General features: G+C 44.6%; 1 protein-coding gene across 5 annotated transcripts in view; it reads left to right on the top strand.

Moving 5' to 3' along the window:
* Nucleotides 1-1768: 1768 nt before the first annotated feature.
* Nucleotides 1769-22653, top strand: part of LOC149320342 (zinc finger protein 202-like) — a 32625-nt gene continuing 11740 nt past the window's right edge. For 2 of the 5 annotated variants that reach the window (XM_089500557.1, XM_089500589.1), the window contains exons 1-6: nucleotides 2124-2171; nucleotides 4197-4317; nucleotides 5330-5851; nucleotides 7019-7145; nucleotides 11416-11486; nucleotides 13321-13447. In XM_089500557.1, coding sequence (XP_089356683.1) covers nucleotides 5435-5851; nucleotides 7019-7145; nucleotides 11416-11486; nucleotides 13321-13447 — 742 coding nt within the window. In that variant the 5' untranslated portion in view covers nucleotides 2124-2171; nucleotides 4197-4317; nucleotides 5330-5434. Of the gene's footprint in view, nucleotides 1847-2123; nucleotides 2172-4196; nucleotides 4318-5329; nucleotides 5852-7018; nucleotides 7146-11415; nucleotides 11487-13320; nucleotides 13448-22653 lie in introns of those variants that run through there. The other 3 variants (XM_089500564.1, XM_089500581.1, XM_089500573.1) reach the window with 3 other exon arrangements.

Genomic DNA, 22653 nt, shown 5'->3' with positions numbered 1-22653 from the left:
CAAGCAAGAAACAACAGTAACTCATTTACCAAATTTTCCCGTGAACGACTTTTTGCTGTTTCTTGCCTGGCTCTTCCCTGATTCTTCACGGGATAATGGCAATTGCGTTAATGTCATTTTACTAACAGTTTAATGACAATTGTGTGATTTTCACAGGTTAATCATTGTTTAAACTCCCATTTCCCCTCGTGTGATAAACTCCGAAGGTGGGGTCAAGAGGGCCAAGGTGGTCAGTGAGGAGGAAGACACAGGTGAGGGGGACCTGCAGCCCTTTGCTTTGGCCCCTTCCTCTCCTCCCTTCTCCCCAAAGTAACTGAGTGGGAACTACTTTGGCATTTTGGAGACAGCTTGCAGCAACAACAAAAGGAGGGCAAAAGGGGAAAGTGGGGCATTTTAAGAGCAAGTGGAAACAGGGGATTCCTCAGGACTTTCCAGGACAAATTTGGACAGGGGAGAACGATAGGGACTCTGTGTGCTTTCCATTTGGTGTGTGTGTGTGTGTAGATCCAGTTTGGCTCTTCTTTTGTTGGCTCTCCTCTGTGTACTGCAGGCGTGTAGTGACAAAAACAAAGAAAAACTAGGACCAAACAGAGGCGCCAACGTTCAGCACTGTCTGAGGTGCTTAACCTCAATGGTAGCTCGCCCCTTTTCACTTGCTGCCCCTCCTGGAACCTTCTTCTCCCGCGAACAAGAGCCTCACTTCTTTAACCAGCTTCAAAACGGAGTTGAAGACTGTCCTGTTCAGAGAAGAGTTCCCAGGCCTTCCATAATTGTCACTTGCCTCCCTGGATGAAGATTAACCATCCATTATGAAGCCAAGCCCTCCCTCCAGTCCATCTGCCTTGGTCCAGGCCTTGGAGGTAGAGAGGAACTGCTGGACCTCTTACCCTTTCCCTCCACCACTCCCTTCTCCTTTTGTGTCATGTCTTTTTAAATTGTAAGTCTGAGGGCAGGGAACCGTCTAATTAAAATGATTGTATGTACAGCGCTGTGTAAATTTACAGCGCTTCATAAATAAAGGTTAATAATAATAATAATACACAGCAGAGTGCAGAAGCCCAAGGCAGTATTGCATTATTTGGCAACCAGGCACTGGTGGCCAACCTGAAATAAGGCACAGCTACAGTTGGCTTGTTCCAAAGTCCTTGGGGGCTTTTATCTTCTTCTTGCAATATGTACAATATATACAAGAAAACCTCTGACTTCTGTCAAGATAGGCGTCTCATCTATTGACAATCCAGACTCACAGGCCAGCTCCTCTCTCCTCAGCCCACCCTGCTCTGGGCTTAGAGCACTTCTTCTCTCCTCTGGGAATGACTCTCTCCTTAACAGCCATACAAACTATTCACCTCCTTTTCAAGGGACATTGCTCCCAACAGTTGGTCCATGATCTTTCCATGGATATTTCCTTCCCTTCCCTGCTTTCTGTGCCTCTGGCCTTGAGTCCCTGAAGGCAAAGAGGAGCCCCCCCCCCACCAAGAAAAGCCACACAGCCTCAACCAAAGGGGGCTCTTTTCTGCCCCAGGAACCTCCCTCCATTGTGCAGATGATATTAATGCACCACTTTTAAGTGCTGCAGCTCCATCCCATGGGATCCTGGGATCTGTAGTTTCGCCAGGTCTTCAGCCTCCTCTGCCCAAAAGGGCAGTTGCCTCCCCAAACTACAACTCCCAGGATTCCCTCGAAGGGAGCCCTGCTGGCGGAAATGAAAAGCGGTGTCAAAGCGCCTTATTTCTCCAGTGTAGACGCCCCCCTCAGCCCCTGCAGGGTGTCCTCCTCCTCCTCCCCTTTTGGGGGCGGAAGGGAAGGGGCACCTGGGACACAGAGCGGGATTGAGGGGCTGTGGGTGAGTGTGTGTGCTTGGATGGAGAGTTCCTGCATGGCAGAATGGGGCTGGGCTGGATGGCCCTTTGGGGGTTCTAAGGGCCCCTCCCTCCTTCCCTCCCTCCTCTCTGGCCCTCTCCCCACAGAGGCGCCCCTGGCCTCCTCCTTCCTTCCTCCCAGGGCCCCCATCCCTCCCCCATTCCTCCTCCTCCTCCTCCTCCAAGGCAGCCAGGGTCCCAAGGAGCAGAAAGGCTCCGGTTCCTAGAGAGGCAGGAAATGCTCAGAAAAGGAAAGGGAGGGAGAGAACAGAAAGGCCCAGAGAAAGTGGAGCAGAAGAGGAGGAAGAGGTGAAGGAAGGGGCGCCTCAATGGGGCCTTTTCTGGGGGGAGAGAGGGGTCCCTCCAGTCTCCCAAATGGAGAGAGAGAGAGAGAGAGAGTCCCCCTTTGGGACTAAGAGAGAGCCCCCCCTCCCTTTCCCCGTCTGTCTGTCTGTCTGTCTGTTTCTAGGGAGAGGGAGGGGGCTCTTTGAGGGAGGACTCCCTCCAAGGGATGGAGGAAGATGGGGAAGAAGGGTCTCTGGAGGGAAAGAGGAAGGCAGCCCCAAAAGAAAGGGCTCAGAAGGACCCAAGGCCTGCTCCCCAGAGAGGATGGAAAGGGGGAAATAAGGGAAGAGAAATGTTTCTATGGGGAGGAGAAGGAACTGTCCCTCCTCTCCTTCCCCCCAAAGAGGCCAGAAAGATGGCAGTGGAAGGGAACCCTTTTTTTCCTGGCCTCAGGGAGGGATTTCTCTATTTATTATCTGATTTCTATGCAGTTTCCATCTCCCTGGCAGCATAAGGGACCCCCCCCAAATGTGCCCCCTTTCCTCCCTGGGTTTCTCTTCCTCCCAAGGAGATCAAGAGAGGCCCCCTTTGCTTTCCCTCAATGGAAAAGAAGCCCTTGCAATGCCAGGCAGAAAGAGAGAGAGAGAAAGATGGGGAGAAGGATGGGTTCTACGTCTGCTCTGCTGTATTTCTGTTTGTTCTTTAAATGCGCCCGTGGAGACCTTCCAGATGCGGAGGGAGTCTGAGAGAGCAAAAGCCTGTTGGGAAATGATCAATACAGAGTTAGAAAAAAATATTCAATCTAAGAATACAAATAGACCCAACTTTTTCTTTGCTGAACATAATAGACGACGCCGACCTGGAGAGAAAACGTGACACAATAAGATTTTACATGACTGTTGCAGCTAGAATGGAAAAGGAAAATCCAACCTTAGATGAATGGAAGCTTAAATTATATCACATGATGATCTCTGACAAGCTTACATCTTCATTGAGAGATGGCAGCAATAAGAAGTTTGTAGAGGAGCGGACTCCACTAGACAGATATCTTGGTTGAAATATGATTTGAAAAAATGATCATGATTTATTCATGTAAACTATATCAACAAAAAAGGGAAAAATAAGATAGACTATTTGGTAATTTTCAGCAATCTATAGAGAGCAATTAAGTAAGACGACTGCAAATAATTAACATAAAACAAGCTGTAAAAGATTTGTATATAAATAAGTATGAATGAGTGGTGAGAAGAAATAAGTAATTACTGTTGAAGATATTAGCTATGATATGATTACAAAAAACAATCAAATTAAGAGGCTTTATACTATGGGAAGTCATACATGAAGGAAAACAAAGAAAAGATATTCAAAATAAGGGACAGGAAGGCATTTTATGTTGGTTCTAAATGTTTGTTTTTCTGTATTTTTGGTGACTTCTTTTTTGGGTGTGTTGAAGATTTTGGGTATGTCAAGTATATAAATGTTTACTGTCTGTTTCCCCCCCTTATGCATGTTTTTTGAAACTCAAGTAAAAAAGTTTAATAAAAAACCCAGACCCATGGAAGCCCAAGGGCTTTTCCAGCATCTTGGGGGCGTGCGTTGTGCGTATGCCAAGCCACTGAGCAGCTGGCCCTTGGCTGCCATCTTGTACCCACGTTCCTGGGAGCAAAGGCCCCACCAGCTCTATTACCACAGAAGACTCTCTGTGGGATTTGAGGCGACAGACAAACAGCCCCCCTTCTGAAACTGGAAGCACATACGTAGATTTGGAAGAAGAATAAAATCAGGAAGATGGAAAACCATTAATCTATATATTTTATTTGCCAGCCATCAGATGCAGGTGCAGAATATCTATTAAAGGCAGGAAACCTAAGTGAGGAGAAAGGCAAAAGTCCTACCTATCCTCCATCTCTTCCTCCTAAAGGATGTGCCAGGCCTCCAGTTACCAATTGCATCCCAACTCAGGTTCCCTCCCTTTGCAGTCAGGGGCAGGTCAGGGGCAGAAGGAGTCCATCGAAGAGCATCATTTCTCCTTTCTCTCCACAAATCCAGGTGCAGCTGTGACACCAGAGGGGCTAATCTGGATCCTCTCTTCTATGGGGCAGAGGGAAAGAGCTGCCAGACTACCACCTCCCTGACCTTTGAGGCTGCAAGTAGATCTCAAGAAAACCAAGTAAGAAAACGATTAACTCACTTTCTCTAGGAGAAAATCAACAATGCTGCCAAAGTAATTTCTTAAAAATGAAACAGCTCACCCAGAGCTGCCTGGGTATCAGTTCCTTTCTCAATTTCAGAGCCACGCAGTGTGTAGTAAAACACACACACATTCTCTGTGTAGATGAACTGTGACAATTGTCCCTTGCAGGTTCCTCACCCAGAATGTCACCCTGGGCTTCTGTCACCCACCCACTTTGCCCCTTGGCTTTCAGGTCTCCCTTGGGTTCACTGCCCATATTCTTATTCAGAGGCAAATAAATATTCACAAATTGACAGATTAGCTCAGCAATGACATACACTCCCCAACCTCTTTGTACAAAACTTGGAAGCATTTTCTGTTTTTCTTGTAAACTATCAAAAAACTATTTGCAACTCTCTTCCTTGTTTCAACAAACTCTAGCCTACCAATTATCTTAGGATTCTTCCCTATTTCTGCTGTTTTCCTTGGTGGGACAACAACAACAAAATTGCTGCTCATCAGTGGATTTTTTAATATCAGAATAGTGAGATCACTCACTGAGGAGCATTCTTGCTGTTGCTGTCAACTGCCCTTGAATCAGCCCCAACTCATGGTGACCCTATGGATGAGACATCTCCAACCCCCGAATATCCCCCTATTTGCCTCGTACTGGGGCCTGATAGAATATATGCCATTCTTGAGGATACTGGCTTTTTCAGCTGCTGCATTACACTGTTGCTTCATGTTAGGTTTGTGGTCTTCTAAACTCTCCCATCTGTTTAAGTCACTCTGAATTCTGATCTTGTCCTCTATGGTATTAGCTATCCCCTCCTCCAGTTCATCTGCAAATTTAGTAAGTATGCCTCCTGTTCCATCATTGAGATCATTAATAAACATATGTGCTGTGGGGGGGTGCTAAGGCTGCTGCTCAAAAGAAAAGGGATCGGTAGCCAGAAAAAGTTTGGAGAGCACTGATCTATACTAACACAACAATGTATTGGTTTTGCAGGATGTTTGAGCAGAGCATCTTAGGGACATCTTTACCCTGAGACAGCCAGAGGAGGAATAATTTTGGTCCTAGTTGTGGTTTCATTGGTATAAAAAATTTCAACAGATGGATGAAGCAGTCTCAGCTGGTCCTGAAGGAGGAAAAGGCCATGATGGCCTCAGTGCTGAGAGCAGTGGGAGATTCTGGGAGAGGACAGCCCAGAAGTCCCTGGACAAGGACCTTGTCAGCTCAGACACACAGTGCCAACGCTTCAGGCAGTTCTCCTACGAAGAGGGCAAGGGGCCCCGAGAGGTTTGCAGCCGACTCCACCATCTCTGCCGTCAGTGGCTGAAGCCAGAGCAACACACAAAAAATGAGATCCTGGACCTGGTGATCTTGGAGCAGTTCCTGAGCATCTTGCCCCCAGAGATGGAGAACTGGGCCAGGGAATGTGGGGCAGAGACCTGTTCCCAGGCAGTGGCCCTGGCAGAGGGTTTTCTCCTGAGTCAGGCAGAAGCAGAGAAGAAGGCAAAAAAGCAGCAGGTGAGAACATTTCCTCCTGGGGCCAAGGTGAGCAGGATTTGGCTCTGGGCTGCCTTTTTTGGACTTCTGATGACTTTGGGGGCAAAGGCCCACTGAGGAACTTCTCCTGAAATGCAGTGCCCTGAGATGTGGTTTTGATAAGGAGGAGTGTGGGGACAGTCCACCTTGTGAGGAAGCAGAATCACAGTCACCAAAACCTCTGCTGATTCCGCTTCAAAACCAGGTGGGTGCTCCCTCTCTGTCATGTTTTCAAAGGAAGTGCCAGGTTTACCTGCTGGCACTGCCACACAACTGGACTTTTTCCCATGGTGACTCCAGTGGCAGAATCTGGCCCTGCTGTGTTCAGGAGGCTTCCACCCACTTCAACAAATAGCTCAATCTCACTCTAAGGGCTGAAGCACTTTTGATTTTGTTGACTTTTCCCCCACTCCTTTTATTTTTATTCCAAAGCCAACATGACAAGTAACCAACAGCAGTGCTGTGGCCATAGACTGTACAGTTAGGTATACAGCTGGCAGTCTCTTTATCCATGAATTCCAGCATCTATGGCTTATAAATATTAAAAAAAATATAACTTCCAAAAAGCAAACCTCAATTTTGTCATTTTACATAAGGGACACCATTTTGCTATCCATCGTATTTAATGGGACTTGAGCATCCACAGATTTTTATATCCGTGGGATCTTCTGGAACCAAACCCAGCAGATACCAAGGCCATCTGTATCTATAAAATAGCAATAGGTTTTCAATTTTGTTTTGTCTATATAAGTCTTACAATTCTTTCTTACATACATGCACCTGCAGAGACACACACACACACAATTATACAAAGAGATATAAAAATAAATGAGTCTATGGGAAGATTTCCCTTATAAGTCAAAGTATGGTTGTTCAGAAGTTCTTGCTGTGGGTTTCATGAAACGCTGTGCATTCCACTACATACAATAAATGTCTGCAAGGTATTAACATATGTGTCATACTTTATTCCCCCTTTCTGAGTTCTTACTTTATATGTTAGCTTTTCAAGTAGGGCGTATGAGCGCCTTGGTTTTTGCTGACTTATCTATGGCTGGGTATCCCATATCACACAAGTTGAAACTCCTTCCCCAAAAACCTTTGCCATTTTCTTATCCTTCTCCAAATCCCATGTCTTGAATCCTGTTTCAGGTGAAGAATCTCTTGGCAGAAGCCCACTCTGAACTCTCTGTGGCTGAGAAGTCTCCATTGGACCCCAGGCAGAGTTCCCATTGGAGGACCATCGAGCAGGAGTATGATGGAGGGCCCCCTTTGCAAGGTAAGGATGATTACCCTCTGTCCAGAATCCTGCAGGTCTCTTTGTGCATCTGAATGCTCTCATCAGTAAAATCAAAGTTTTGAGTTATGTTACTGGACTATCTACCTAAAATAAATTCAGCTGATATGACAACAACTATCTTACCAAAAATCAATATGTGAAGGCTTTGTTGTTGTTAACTGCCCTTGAGTTGATCTTGACCCCATGGTTGAGACATCTCCAAGACTCCCTGGCCTCCACTGCTTTGCTTAGTTCCTGTAAAGTCATACCCATGGCCTCCTTAATAGAGTCCATCCACCTCGCATGTGGCCTTTCTTCCTTTCTCCTTCCCTTCACCTTTCCCAGCATTATTGTTTTCTCCAGTGGGTTGCGTCTTCTCTCAAAATACATCAGCCTCAATGTAGTCATCTTGGCTCCAAGGGAGGTTTCCAACTTGATCTGTTCTAGTACCCATTTGTTTGTCTTTTTGGCCATCCACGGTATCCTCAGCACTCTTCTCCAGCATCACATCTCAAGCGAGTTGAGTTTCTTCATAATTGGTTTCTGAACTGTCCAGCTCTCACTTCCATACATGGTAATAGGATATACAATGGAATTTATGCATTTCAATTGCATAAGTAATAAACTTTACTGTGTTGCATAGAATTTGGAGTGATCTTGGCTGTCTCTAGCATCCCTTCTTTCAGTTCATTTTTCTAGCATGATGTTTCTCATAACAACCACCCTGCGAGGTAGGTGTGTGTGTGTGTGGGTGAGAGAGAGAGAGAGAGAGAGTGTGTAGGTGGTGGAGGTCTCTCCTAATGACTTTGCTAATTATTTCATCTCTAAGATTTCCACTATTTGCTCTGAGATAGTCCCCCCCGATTCTTCTTCTGCTCTTAATCTTCTATCGCCCTCGCCTAACAAATTTTCTGTGTTTCCTCCTGCTTCTTTGGATGAACTCTCTTTACTTCTGAACTCTTCCAAACCTGCAACCTGTTCTCTTGATCCAATTCCTACTCGTCTTCTAATCTCTATAGCTCCCTTTTTTCTCCCCTCACTTCTCCATATCTTCAATCTCTCTCTCTCTACAGGCTCCTTCCCGTCGGACTTCAAACATGCTCTCATTTCCCCAATTCTGAAAAAACCTTCTCTTGACCCCTCCTCTTTGTCTAGCTATCGTCTGATTTCTCTTCTTCCCTTTCTTTCTAAAGTTTTGGAACAGGTTGTTTATTCTCGCTGACTTGAGTTTCTTGAAGCCAACTCCATTCTTGATCCCTTTCAGTCTGGTTTCCGCCCAAGGCATTCCACAGAGACAGCTCTCACTAAGATCTCGAATGACCTTTTACAGGCCAAGGCTAATGGCCTTTACTCTGTTCTCATCCTTCTTGATCTGTCTGCAGCCTTCGACACCGTTGATCACTGTCTCCTAGTTGACATACTTTCTGACCTTGGGTTCTCAGACTGTTCTCAACTGGCTTAGATCTTATTTGTCTGGCAGATCTTTTGCAGTGGTCACAGGTGGTCAGACTTCATCTCCTGTTCCCTTATCTGTTGGAGTTCCCCAGGGCTCTGTTCTGGGTCCCCTTCTGTTTTCTCTCTATACACTGTCCTTAGGTAAACTCATTAGCTCTTTTGGTTTTTCCTACCATCTGTATGCCGATGACACCCAGTTGTATCTTTACACCCCAATCTTTCTCCAAGGCTTGAACAGCAAGTTTCGTCTTGCCTCACAGCTGTTTCGCAATGGATGCGCCATCGGTGTTTGAAGCTCAACATGTCCAAGACGGCGCTTCTTGTCTTTCCTCCTAAGTCCACCCTTCAACACTCCTTTTCTGTCTCTGTGGACAACATTTCTATTCAACCAGTCCAGCAAGCCCGCAGTCTTGGTTTCATCTTTGATTCTTCTCTGTCGTGTATCCCTCAGATCCAGACCACAGCCAAGGCTTGTAGATTCTTTTTGTACAACATTGCCAAAATCCAACCATATCTCTCCACCTCTACTGCCAAGATCCTGGTCCATGCCCTAGTGGTCTCACGACTTGATTACTGTAACATCCTCCTGGCTGGGCTTCCTCTTTCTCACCTCCGTCCTCTAATTTCTGTCCAGCATTCAGCTGCACGCATTATCACATCCACCCACCGCTCTGACCATATCTCTCCTGTGTTGGCATCCCTTCACTAGCTCCCCCTTCCTTTCCGCATTCAGTATAAGCTCCTGCTGTCAACGTTTAAAGCCCTTCATGGACTAGCCCCTCCTTACTTATCAGACCTTCTTTCTCCTCACCTTCCCACCAGGGCCCTCCATTCTGGTAGTCAAGGCCTGCTGTCACAGCCCAGGATTTCCTCTGCCCCATCTAGGATTCGCCCCTTCTCACTCGCTGCCCCTCACTCCTGGAACCTTCTTCCCCCGCGAGCAAGAGCCATCACTTCTTTAACCAGCTTCAAAATGGAGTTGAAGACCATCCTGTTCAGAGAAGCGTTCCCAGGCATTGCATAACTGTCACTTGCTATTTGATGTTTCTTTGTTGTCAGTTTTAATGAATCATTTCCTGTATTGCTATGTATTTTATATGTATTATCCTACTAGAAAGGCCCCTTCCCCTCCACCACTCCCTTCTCCTTTTGTGTCGTGTCTTTTTAGATTGTAAGCCTGAGGGCAGGGAACCGTCCAATTAAAAAGATTGTATGTACAGCGCTGTGTAAATTTACAGCGCTTTATAAATAAAGGTTAATAATAATAATAATAAAAGGTCCTCCAGTAAGTTCCAGTAGGAACTGGAACTGGATTTCCCCAACCCTGCTCCAATATCCTAACCCCTGCATCAGTTTGTTATTGCTGTGTCCCTTATGTCATTATGGCAATTCTAAGGTGACCCTAGGAGGCAGCATGGTGTAGCGGTTTGAACATTGGACTATGTCTCTGGAGAGAAGGGTTTGAATTCCTGCTCAGCTATATATTTTACTGAGTTGTATTTCTGCCTCCATGGGTCCTCTGTGAAAACAATGCAACATTGTTGCCTGATGTGCTTGTAGTACCACTGTGCAGCCCGCTGTCCATTCAGTTGTATATATGGTGCAAAACATTGCCATTCGACCCAAGAGTTGCACAGCTTGAGTGATACTCATTTCCACCTGCATAGATTGATTTTATGCATTTCATTACCTGTGTGTTTCTATTCAGTAATGGCTTTTGCTGTCTGGAACTCAAGTCCCTCATACTTTCCACCCTATCCTTCGTCTGTACAACAACCTTGTGAGGTACTTCAGGTTCAGAGAGAGCAAGGGCCCAAGGTTGTCCAGCGTCTTTCAGGGCTCATGGGAAGCTAGAACTGCATTTTTCCATACTTCAGTGCAACACTCGAGCCACTTCACCCAAGCTCCTTCTGCATTTTTCAGGTCTGGAAGTGCTCTTTTGTACCAACACTTCCAAGAGAATGCAGGTGTACCTCCGCAAATAAACTAATTGTGTTCCAGAGTGTCCCCCTTCTTTAAAAGAAAATTTGGTATGAGAGCCACAATCACATGGAAGGCTAGGGAGGGGTACCTGAACCACACACACAAAAGAAGAGCAAATCAACATTTTTAGCACGCTTTTCCTCGAAAACTAATAATATGCACACATGAAGTGAAACAATGAAGTCAGGAAAGACTTGCATATGTACACAAAAATGTTTGGAACCTTATAGAACCCATCTGAAGGCTTTTTGCAAAATGAATTCAGGAATGACTTTCTTTCCCCAGTTCCAACTTTTCTTGTGATTTCCGTTTTGGTGGCCAAACTTATGCATCTATGTTTTTTTCTTATAACAAAACAGGGATACCTGGCGAGCCAGGCTTCTCTACTCTTCCATTTTCTTTAGCTGTTCCTTCATGCTCAGCGAGGGTCTCCTGAGGCAGCTGATGTTTCCCTTGTGTGTTATGGACAGGAACACAAGACTGCCATAGGATCCGCTAGAGCAGAACCCCACTGTTTCTCAGCTCAAGTGTTAATGCATGGTTTACTCCAGACATATTGCTGCAACCAGATGCTGAAAACTATCTGTTTTCCAGCTCTCTTTCACCATCCTTCCAATGCATATGCTGCTAAAATAGTTTCAGCTGTGCAGAGGACAAAGAGGAAATGGGGCAAGGCGGGTATAATATGACTTTGTAAAAAGGAACTTGTTTATCAGAGGCTTTGTTAACTGACAGGTACCTGTACTTCCTAATGAGTCTTTAAGATTGCTACTTCTAAAAGAAGCAGATGTGACTGGATTTCTCCCCCCCCCCACCTTGGTCTCTCCCACAGAGGCTGGAGTGATCCCATCAACAAGGACTCAGTCGCCTCTCCCTCTTTGCGGTGAACCACAACCAGATCAGGTAAGGAGAAGTAATCCTAGAACAAGAGAACTGGAGCAGCTTGGGTTCCTCTTTTCCTAGATCTCATCCTTCTCAGCGCTAGTGGAGAACTTTGTTTCAGTTTGGTATAGATTTTTAAAAATTGTAAAAATTTGCACACTTCTCTAGGTTTGAATCCCTGTGTCTTCAGCCTTCTTATTCTTGTGTTCTCTGAACTTTTTCTTGAGCCCCAAAGGGGAGCTGATAGATATTCCCATCCTCCTTCCTTGGTCTAGAACAAACCCCTCTCCCTCTGTGATCAGCAGCTAGCATTCAGAGGGAGGCTACTGGAGCTTCTGGAGCTGCCAAGGAATCAGCAGGACCAGGGGAAACATTGGCTTCCACTAAGAAGATGGCCAGTGCCACTCAGGGATGTTTGAGGCAGACTTGGGGAAATTGTTTTTAATGACAGTTTTCAGGTAATATCTTGCTCCAAATGGGTAAACATAAGAATTTTATTGGCCATGTATGAAGACTGTCTGGTTCTCTTTGTAGGTAGACCTACTAGGACCTTGGGCCATGAATGATTTGTACCTCATGGACCTTTTTCAATATTGCTATTTATAGGTTTGGAGTATGTAGTTTTATTATTTATTTATTTATTATTAATCTTTTAAAATTTGTTATAAACATACCCTACACAGACAATTTATATCCTATCTATGTTTGTTTTCAATTTGCCTGAAAACAGTTTACTGCTCACTCGCTCTCCAGCACCTATAATATATCCTCCAACATTTCACACATGAAAACTGTCACATGTGTGGCCAGGTAACAGCAGACTGTGGTCAAGATAGCAAAGTTTATTGCTGAAGAAGTACCCATGTACTTACAGAGGCTGCAGACGCTGGTTTTCCCCAGACTCTATTGGAAAGGGCAAGAGGACTAACTGGCATTGTTCCTGCCAAATTGGAGGGTATGCCATAAAACTCTACAAGTCTCCTCCAAAAACTGAAAAAATAAACAAACCAAAAGTATCAGCTGAAAATGGTCCAACGTGACAGTTGGAAATGACCCAGCATCATCCCTCCTGGCATGCTGAAATGAAGTCCAAGGAAAGGGTGCCATAGCTGCAGGCACACAGCTTTTCTGTGCTTCTTTGGTGCTGCATCATGGAGACACAGGGTCAGAGGAGCGCCGTGATGCCGCGTGCCATGTGGCGTGGCATCATGGTGCCATGGGGGTGGAGTTGGGTATGCATCTTCTGGACACCACTCCCCGATTCCGTGCCCAGACCAGCCTAAATGGTCGGTCTGTTGACCCCCTCAGTCTCCTTTTCCTGTAGCTATAGACTCTGTCTTGGACTGAGGCTCCTGTGTTATCATACCTTGTTCATGATGCTCATGCTGTTGATGATAGGATATGATAGCCCTGTTTAAATATTTGAAAGGATGTCACATTGAGGAGGGAGCAAGCTTGTTTTCTGCTGCTCCAGAGAACAGGACCAGGAACAATGGATGCAAGCTACAGGAAAAAAGATTCCACCTCAACATTAGGAGGAACTTCCTGACAGTAAGGGCTGTTCGACAGTGGAACAAACTCCCCTGGAGTGTAGTGGAGTCTCCTTCCTTGGAGGTCTTTAAGCAGAGGCTAGATGGCCATCTGCTGGGGATGCTTTGATTTGGATTTCCTGCATGGCAGGGGGTTGGACTGGATGGCCCTTGTGGTCTCTTCCAACTCTATGATTCTAAGAATCAGTCTCACTGCGGCTGCCTTTGATGCTGTGTCACCCTGTGAGTCTGCTTTGTCCTAATTGCCACAGCCAGCAGCCATTTTGATGCCAGTGTGAGCAAGCACCTTTTTCTTCTGTCTTTAGGGCTTAGTGACTTTTGAGGAGGTGGATGTGTCTTTCTCCCAGGAGGAGTGGGCCCTGTTGGATCCTGACCAGAGAACCCTGCACAGAAAGATCATGGCAGAGATCAGTGGGATCATGGCCTCTCTTGGTAAGGATCTCTCTTTCCCTGGATGCTTTTTGTTTTAAAATTCATTTATAATAATGACATTAACAGCTAAATACTTTGAAGTGAGTCCTGATTCAGCCCATATGAGAAAGCAATGAGTACTGTATATGCAGGTCATAGAGGAAACCTGTGAAATTATGGGCTGTCTTGGTAAGAGTCTCTTGTTCTCTTGTTTATGATCATTTCCATTCGAAAATGTAGTGGTGGGATTGCGTGCTTCTGTGAGGCAAGAGTCTGTGAGGCTGATGGAGCACAGTGATAGTAGGGTCAAAGACTTTTGCTGAAGATGCAGACGAAATGTGCCAACAGCTAGCGGGCAGCACCAATAGTGTGTGTGGCAGGATTACACTTGATGGAGGATCTCTTAGAGGCTGAAGAGCAGAGGACAAGTTTGAGTAGTACCATGTCTAATGATGCAACTAGAGTCATGCTTAAAGGACGTTTAGCTGCTGACCTGCACAGAGATGAAACAAAAATCCCAAACTGCAAAGCATCAGTAGAAACAGAGGGAGACCGCATTACAGATGGATTGATCTAATCCAGAAAGCCATGGCCCTGCATTTGTAAGACCCCCCAGGGCAGTTGATGCCTGGAGCTTTAGGAGGTCTTTCATTCATGGAATCACCAGAGGTTGACTTCATGTCAGAGAACAAAATGAACAACAAAAGAAAAATAACAGCAGAAACATTGTTTTTCAGTGTGAATAGTGTCTCAACTATGCCAGTCACAGTAGTCTCCTTAAGGGGAACAGGTATCACTTTGGATGCCCTCTACCCCCCACACTACATCTTTCCCCAGTCACACACCTGTCACAAACCTTACACAACAGTGTTGTGTAAGGAGGTATCTTGTACTTTGTTGAACAATGAACTTAAAGCAATATAGAAAACATATCCAGATCACAATACATCAAAGTACAGTATTATCCAAAATCCACAAAACAAAGATACCTTTCTTTTACCAGCTGAATTGCATATTATACATGTTGCGAGCTTTCTAAGCTCCACTGATACAGTGAGACAGATGAATTTTTAATATTAAAATCCCTACTATAGATTTATAGAAATGGCTGTACTATGGATATAGAAATGAGCTTTCTGGAGCCAAGGTTGTGTGTGTGCGAGAGAGAAAATGCTGAACAGGATTTGCAGTAAAATGTTTAGAGAACAAGTTGACCTTTGCAAGGATCAAGGTGACTAGCTTACTTTGAAAGCCAAAACACTTAGGAACAATATCCTTGGATGGAGGAAATAACACACACAGTTTAGTAGTGATGGAATATTCCAAATGAGTCAAAAATGTTTTTAATGTATTCACAATTCTGTGTCCTGATTGAATGAAAGTTTTTGTATGTTTGCACTTTGAACCAGCTGTAATGAACCCCCTCTCTAATATGTTCTTGCATCTCTAACCCTAATATGGCAGGCACTTGGGTTTTTCTAATCCCACCCCGCTGCCACCAATTTATGTAAAGACACTTTATGCTCTACCACACAATATAATCTTCTTCTAGGATGGCAGCACCCTGATTAACACTCAGGTTTACAATATTATATAATAGAGTAGCGTGGATAAAATATATAAATGGCAGACCAGCCTTTGGATAAAACAAAATATGAAGTTTATTTAACAAAAGGTTTGAACAGATATTTCTTGAACTAAATGATATTAAACAACTGTTAGTTCAGGCATGTGGTACTTCTTAATGGTTACTTTATTACCACAGTTAAACTTGCTACAAAGTATTTCTATGACCAGCTGTTAAGGACACTGACACTGTCCTTCCTGCCTACTTTCCTAAGCTTAAACACCACAGTATTGCCTCTCAGGCTTACTCTAATCCTTCTTTCAATTAGAGTCTCTGACTGGTTCAAAGTCCCTCTCTCTAGACTATAACCAAGTTCCCCTCTGGAACAGACTCTTCCTCTAACTGCCTCCTCAGCTCAACTCCCGCTTCAACCCTCAGGATTCTAAAAACCCAACTCCATCTCTCAACGTTCTCAACCCAACTGCCAAACGCAATCTTCAAATTCCTAAGCCAGCACCTGATTGGCTGAGGGCCTCTGGCTTCTGATTGGCTGGTTTGTAGTCAGCTCATCACACCAGCCAACAGAATACATTGTTAGGGACCTCATTGTTGAAATTACCTATATGAACAGCCATTTTCTTTGGTTTTGTTGCCTCGGTATTTGGAAACTGGATTTCCACTGAGGATTGCCGGCATTAAAGGAATTTGGATTCTCAGCCTTTTGAGTCCTGTTGTTTTCTCTGCTCTGTCAAGCCAGTGGACTTAGTGAGAGAAGTCTGGGCTTTTAAGAATCCTTTTACAACAGGAGTAATTTTTTTTATGATGATGATGATGAATATGATGTTAGCTAGTACCCTGCATTTGGTTAAGATATTGCAGTAGCTGTCTTCAGATCAGATGGCTACTGGAAGATACAGTCCAGCAAATAAAGTTTAAATTCCATTAGCAAGACAAAACGCTACTAGTTTTGAGATCCAGTTTGCCTAAACTCCTTTGTGAGTCAACAAGCCCCTTTGATAGGAAGAGAACACTGAATTTGTCAGGAAGCCTCCCTGTTTTTGCACCAGGAAAACTTTCAGGTGTTAGTAAGGTAAAACCTGCCAATGCAGTCCCAATTTAAAAGAAAAAAACCTGTTTTACCTTTGTTCAAGGAGAAACCTCAAATAGCAAAGTCCTAGTCCATTGGTTCTCTGTTTAGGATTCCCTGTGGTAGAGAAAATGCATATTCAGAGGTAACAGTGTTGGCTATACAGCAAAGTACAGTATGATCGAAACTCCATAAATCAGTGATGCCTATTTGAGCCAACCAAAATGCACATTATACATGTTGCAAGGTTTTGGAGATCCTCTGGCTTCTTCATCAGGCAAACATGTTAAAAATGATACAGGAAAAAGAAGAATTGGCAATATTTGTCATAGTTCAGGGGTAGCCGTGTTGACCATATAGAAAAGTACAGTATCATCCAAAATCCACAAGACAGTGATAATAATAATCAGTGAATAAATGGAATGAAACCAATATGCAAAACTTATTCTACCTCCGTCTTTTATTAAGACCTAAGCTGCTGTATATAATTCAATCAATGTGGGATTGTATAAAACAAGTGTATCAAAAGTCTGACTAACTGACCACATGTGGCCCAGAGCCATTCTTGTGGCCGCCAAGGTCAGTTCACCCCCATCTATATTCCCTCTAGAGGACATAGGGACATTTATGCCATCTTTGGGGTCCCTCTGAGTCCTTTTCAGCCCAGGAAAGGCCTTTTTAAAAAGAGTGAGAGAGAGAAAGACAATAAAAAAGACTTCTGGTTGGTTCCTATTAAAAGTTTAAAAACCTAGAGGGGGACTTAAAATATGAGGTAAATGCCTTCATGCCCCCTATAGAGCATTTTTGGACAAAAAAGTTGTGTTTCTCTTTTGATCTGTTTTTTGTGGTGAGATGTGCTGGTTGTGAGATGTGCTGGTGGATTTCTCCTGGAAGGGCTAAGCTGGCTTTGTAGAATTTGCATGGCCCTTTGCAGATAAAGTTGCTCAGATCCACTCTGACTTGGATGCTGCAGTTGATACAGTGCCAGTGGATGTAACCTTGATGTTGTTTGTCCAGTGTGAATGGATACTGTTCAGTTTGTGTAGCCTGATGATGTAGACAGGATCCTTGGAGAGGTGAGCGCCACCACATGTGTTAGACCCACAGGCTGAGTGGGTGAAGGGGGTAGTCCAAGCCTCCCTACAACAAGGTAGTGTTCCAACATGCTTAAAGGAGGTAGTTGTGAGGCTTTGGTTGAAAAGCCATCCTTGAATCTCACTATAATGGATAATTCTCAGCCAGTGTCCAACCTCCAATTTTTGGGCAAGGTATTAGAACGTGTGGCGGCTTTGCAACTCCAGGGATTTCTGGATGACACAGATTATCTAGATCCATTTCAATTTGGTTTCAGACCTGGCTATGGAACGGACGGCCTGAATAGAGAGGCCAAATGAAGTGGCTTTGGGTCACATTCAACATGTGCTGTTTGAATGGCTCATGTGTTTGGCCTCAGTTTTTAAAGAACATCCTGGGAATGTTATATTGTTTAATGTGTATGGTTTTAAATGCTTATATCGTTTTAATTATATTCTATTTTAAACAATGATCTATTTTAATGTTGCAATAGTTAAATTCCATTTTAATTGGCAGTTTTGTAGGTTTTTAATTGTACTCTATTTTTAGACTGTAAGTGTCAGGCTCCCAATTGTAGTCCCAATTCTTACAACAAGAGACTGTGCTTTGAAAAAGTAACAGCTTTATTGAAAAAAGAGATACATATAACAGAGGTGACTTTTTTGTCAGGAATGAAAGTGTGTATTAACATATGGTTTATATAACCCCATAAAGCAAACCCACCCCATCAAGCAATAAAGTAAATTAACTGGATAACTCTTTCCCGCGCAGTGATGAATCTCCTCCCTGGTGATGTCATGTCCTCCAGTCCGGGATCTTGGCAAACTCTCCAAACAATTAAGTTCTCACACAGCGTTCTCTCCCCACTGCACCTGTGACCTTGAGGTATAAACCATAAGCCACAACAAGACTAATTTATATAAAACCTTAACAACATATATATAGTTAAGCGCAACTGGAAACCCCATCATCCTCCCACCCAACATAGTATAGCAGCATATTAAAATATAATAAACATATTAACATAACATCATACAGCTCACGCGCGCCATACGCAGGCGTGCCATACGCGCTCAAGCCGCGGGGCAGAAGGAGCGGCGCATCCCATTCAATTGAATGGGTGTGTGCGCCCGTTGCGCCCCGCGCGCTCTCGTGCCACCGTGCACGAGCCCCGTTGTTTCCAATGGGGCTCGAGCATAGGCGGAATTCGCCTTACGCGGCGGGATCCGGAACGGATCCCCCACATAAGGCAAGGACGGACTGTAAGCAATAGGCACTCTATGTTTCAGTTCCCCCTCCCATCACAGAGACCAGTCTCTAGCCCTTTGAAGACAAAGCCTCTGCTGGCTGGGTAACTCCCTCCACATTCTACCCTTCACAAGCCAGCATTTCAACCTTAACAAGCAGGCTCATATTTTTAACAGTCAGTCTGTCTCTTTCTAGTACATTCTATTAACCCATTATAAAATCTAACATTAAACCAACTGCTAACTTAATGTAATCATAATCAAACAAACCCCTAAACTTATAACCCTCATGACAGAATCCCCTGAATAAATAAATGAATGAAGGGGATTTCTGACAGTAAGCTGCTTTGGGTCCCAATTCTGAGAGAAAAGAGGGATACAAATTATTATTAAAGATCCTTAGGCTCCAGCTGCAATGGTGTCCTTAGGGTCGGTGTCACCTGATGTGGTAACTCATGGGGGGGGGACATGACTTATGGGGATGGGACTTCTGGTGTGAGACTTCCGTCATGTGTGGGAGCGCACACGCACAGCTGGAAAAACCTGGGAGGCCCCCAAGGAGCAGCCACAGCACCCAGGGTGCCTCCGCACGGGGTCTGGGCAGCGCAAAAAGTCCCTACATGGGGTCTTGGCTGCCCAAAAAGGCCCCATGTGGGGTCCGGGTGGCCAGAAAAGGCTCTGTGTGGGTTCCGGGAGGCCAGAAAAGGCCCCACATGGGGCTGGAGAGCTAGCCTGGCGTCACCACGCCTTTCTGGGTGTTACTTATTATTAAAAAAGGATAAATGAATGTATTACAGCATTAAGATGATAATACATAAATTGAATATATGAAGCATCACACATCAGAATTCTTCATCTCCTCTGCAATTTACCCCAATTGAGCCCACATATCTAAGTCTCGACTGTATAGCTTTACATAAAAACCAAGCTGTGATAATAGATATTTTTGAATCTTGGCCACTCATACAGTAAGAGATTCTGACATGGGTATCCCAAAACATGGTTCTTTTGATATAGGGACCAAGATCCTGGTCTCTTTCCTGTTGGTACAGATTACACTTGAAAGAAATATGAGCTAAATCCTCAATTTCTCGGTCTCCCCAGATACAGATTCACTCATTGTAAGGAATACCATTGAATCTTCCATCTCTTACCATGGTGTCAAGCTGGTCAAATCTAGCTTTGGCAAATGCCTCCCTCGGGTATTTTGGCATTGGTATTTTTAGATAATTTGCTCTTTGAAAAGAGCGTTTAAATCGGCTCAGCCATTTTAAATTACCTACATTGCTAAGGGAGGCCATATCTTTTTGGGCTTCGATATCCAGGATTCTCTGCCATGCTCACCTTTTTTGCTTGGTCATTAACTATACTTATTATTAAAAGATCCAAATATAGTTGTGTAATGACTGGGCCTCTAGTCATTGGAAGACTTCTGCCAGGTAATAAGAGTAAGCTGGGAGGGAGGCACATGCAAATAAGTAATGACATCACAGCTGACGGAAGGCTCACTTGACCAATCAGTGAGCAGGAGCGAGAGATTTCTCCCGGAAGCTTCTAAGAGAAAAGGCCTCTGAAACCAGGTGACAGTTGGAGAGGCAGAGAGAGAGAGACTCCAGCAGTTAGCGATTTCTACACTGAGAATTCGATGTGGGAATCTCTCCCTTGAGTTAGTCTTACTGGTTAGGAAAACTGTAGTGTTGTGCCTACAGCAAGAAGGCATAATCCAGGCAGATAGTCTATGCTAAGCTAAGACCTATAACTATGGCGCGTTACAGACTTGCCTATAGTACATCCCCAGGATGTACTAGGGTTAGGAAGGGGCGTCACTTCCTGACGCCCCTAACCCTAGTACGCATTGGGTCCATACAAAATGGCGGTGCCTGTCCACATGGGCGCTGCCATCTTGACATAGTGGACGCATAGCGTCCGCACGTCGCGCCCCAGATGTGACGCTGCGAGTGCGCGACTAGCGTCTCATGGCATCACATCCGGGGCACAAAAAGAAGCACCATTTGGGGGCTTCATTTTGCTCCACGAGGGAGCCGCACGGTTTAGCCGCTGTGGCTCCCTTGCGGAGGAACCAGCAGTGCCAGCAGACCGCTGCTTTTAGGCGGTCTGTAACGCGCCTATATTTCAAATCCATCAAGGCCGGCATATTACATCAATAGGTGAGATTGTGTCAGATTAGAACGTTTAGGCCTTATTTATTATTATTCTGGTTGCTTGAATGAATTACACATATTGTACCTGCAAGGCCCTTAGGATCTTGCATGATTCCTATCTTTTTGTTCTGTTTGGTTTAATTACAATAAATACTTCCTTAAAGGTATCTGCTACATCGAAACTCCTTTACACATGTCCTATCTCAGTTTATGCTTGACTAGATTAGCAAAGAAAGAGAACTAGAAGTCCTTAACAAGTCCCAGTGTATGTTAAGGGAAATCCGATGCGAATTAACTGGGTGGTGGCAGCATGATTCAAGGATCTCGAGAGGTAATCTTCAACTCCACAAGGAGTAGGTACATAGAATCATAGAATCGTAGAGTTGGAAGAGACCACAAGGGCCATCCAGTCCACCCCCCTGCCATGCAGGAAATCTAAATCAAAGCATCCCTGACACATGGCCATCCAGCCTCTGCTTAAAGACCTCCAAGGAAGGAGACTCCACTACACTCCGGGGGAGTTTGTTCCACTGTCGAACAGCCCTTACTGTCAGGAAGTTCCTCCTAATGTTGAGGTGCAATCTCCTGTAGCTTGGATCCATTGTTCCTGGTCCTGTTCTCTGGAGCAGCAGAAAACAAGCTTGTTCCCTCCTCAATGTGACACCCCTACAAATATTAAAACGGGGCTATCATATCACCTCTTAATCTTCTTTTCTCCAGACCAGGAGACTCAGGGAGAAGCGAAGGATCTGCTCAGTCTTAGAGCCAAGGCAGGCCTGCTATTTGGCTGCTTGGGCCCCAGGGGGATCATCACACACCCTTCTGCGGTGCCACCCGGTGTAGTCCACACCCCACACAAACACGCACACACACAGTGGCACTGATGTCGCTCTGTAACCCATTCCTGCTGTATAGATGGATCATTATAAATTGGAGAAGAATCAGGTGGAGGGAGGAGGGAAAACAGAAATTATGGGCAGAAAAGGCTTCCAACATCAGTTCCTTATTTTAAAAAAAGGCAAATATTTGGACATTCACACAGTCATATACAGCTATCCCTTATTGTAAGGGAAGCCCCTTATTTAACACTTGGAAACTTGTCCCTTATTGGGCTGACAGGTGACCCTTATTAGAAGGTTTGACTCCTGCTTGGTAGCCTCAAAGCTTTACCTTTTATTTAGACTTTTATTTATTTCTGTGTTTTGTGATGTGAGCCCTTCATAAAGACAGAAATGTGTGCATCATGTAATTTATGCGTAGACAGTTTTTTACAGAGAAATGCCTGGCTAAGTTTACTGTAATCAATAATTTCATTTGGTATTTAGGTAGAGAACTTGTCAACCCTGTTTGTCATGAATTTCCTCTGTCCCTTATTGCTATTTTGAAAACTTGGCCGCAAAACCAGGCCAGGCAACTGTGTGTTGCCCAAAGAATACCTGTTTTCCACTCCTGTGCATTCAACAGGATCCATCTTTACTGAGCACTAAGCCCCACTGGACTTGGATTCAATCCCTGCTCAGAAAGGAAGCTCCCCTCCCTCAGACCTTTCTGGAAAATCCTCCATTCTCAGTAGCCTTGCTCCATGTTTCTGAGAGCAGATGTCTCTTTGAAGGCCTCAAAGAAGAGAGGAAAGGAGCAGTCCAGGGAGCCAGGTGCCTGTCCCCAAGGCCTTCTCCTGAGACATATTGAGCAGTTCCCTTGGTCTGTCATGACAGATACTGTTATATTTTTGTTGCAGGTCAAATAAAACTGGTATAGAGAGTGAAACAAAATTAAAATCAGTAGCATGATATAAAGGACTCAGCTTGTAAAGATCCTAAACTTCTCAAAATATCATGAAGAAATTGTTTGGAACCTAATAAAGTAGTATGACAAAATATGTATCTATGTATTTGATTTATATAGTATGATCTCTGATATTTCTGGCAAAGGTTGTCCATAGACTCATGCTGGAAGACCTCCAGAGGTGGCCTCTCTAGGCATCTAGAGGTCCTCCAGCATGACACTATGTTCAATGTCTACCAGGGGATGGTGGGATGGAGAAACCCCAACCCTGAAGATTAAGGCAGGCTCTTTTGGTGAAATACAGG

This window comes from Sceloporus occidentalis, unplaced genomic scaffold, assembly GCF_023333645.1.
Source record: "Sceloporus occidentalis isolate IW3139 unplaced genomic scaffold, rSceOcc1.0.p SCAF_1, whole genome shotgun sequence".
Classification (NCBI taxonomy): Eukaryota; Metazoa; Chordata; class Lepidosauria; order Squamata; family Phrynosomatidae; genus Sceloporus; species Sceloporus occidentalis.
Note: the sequence above shows the minus strand (reverse complement) of the source record. Positions and strands in the feature narration are given on the sequence as shown.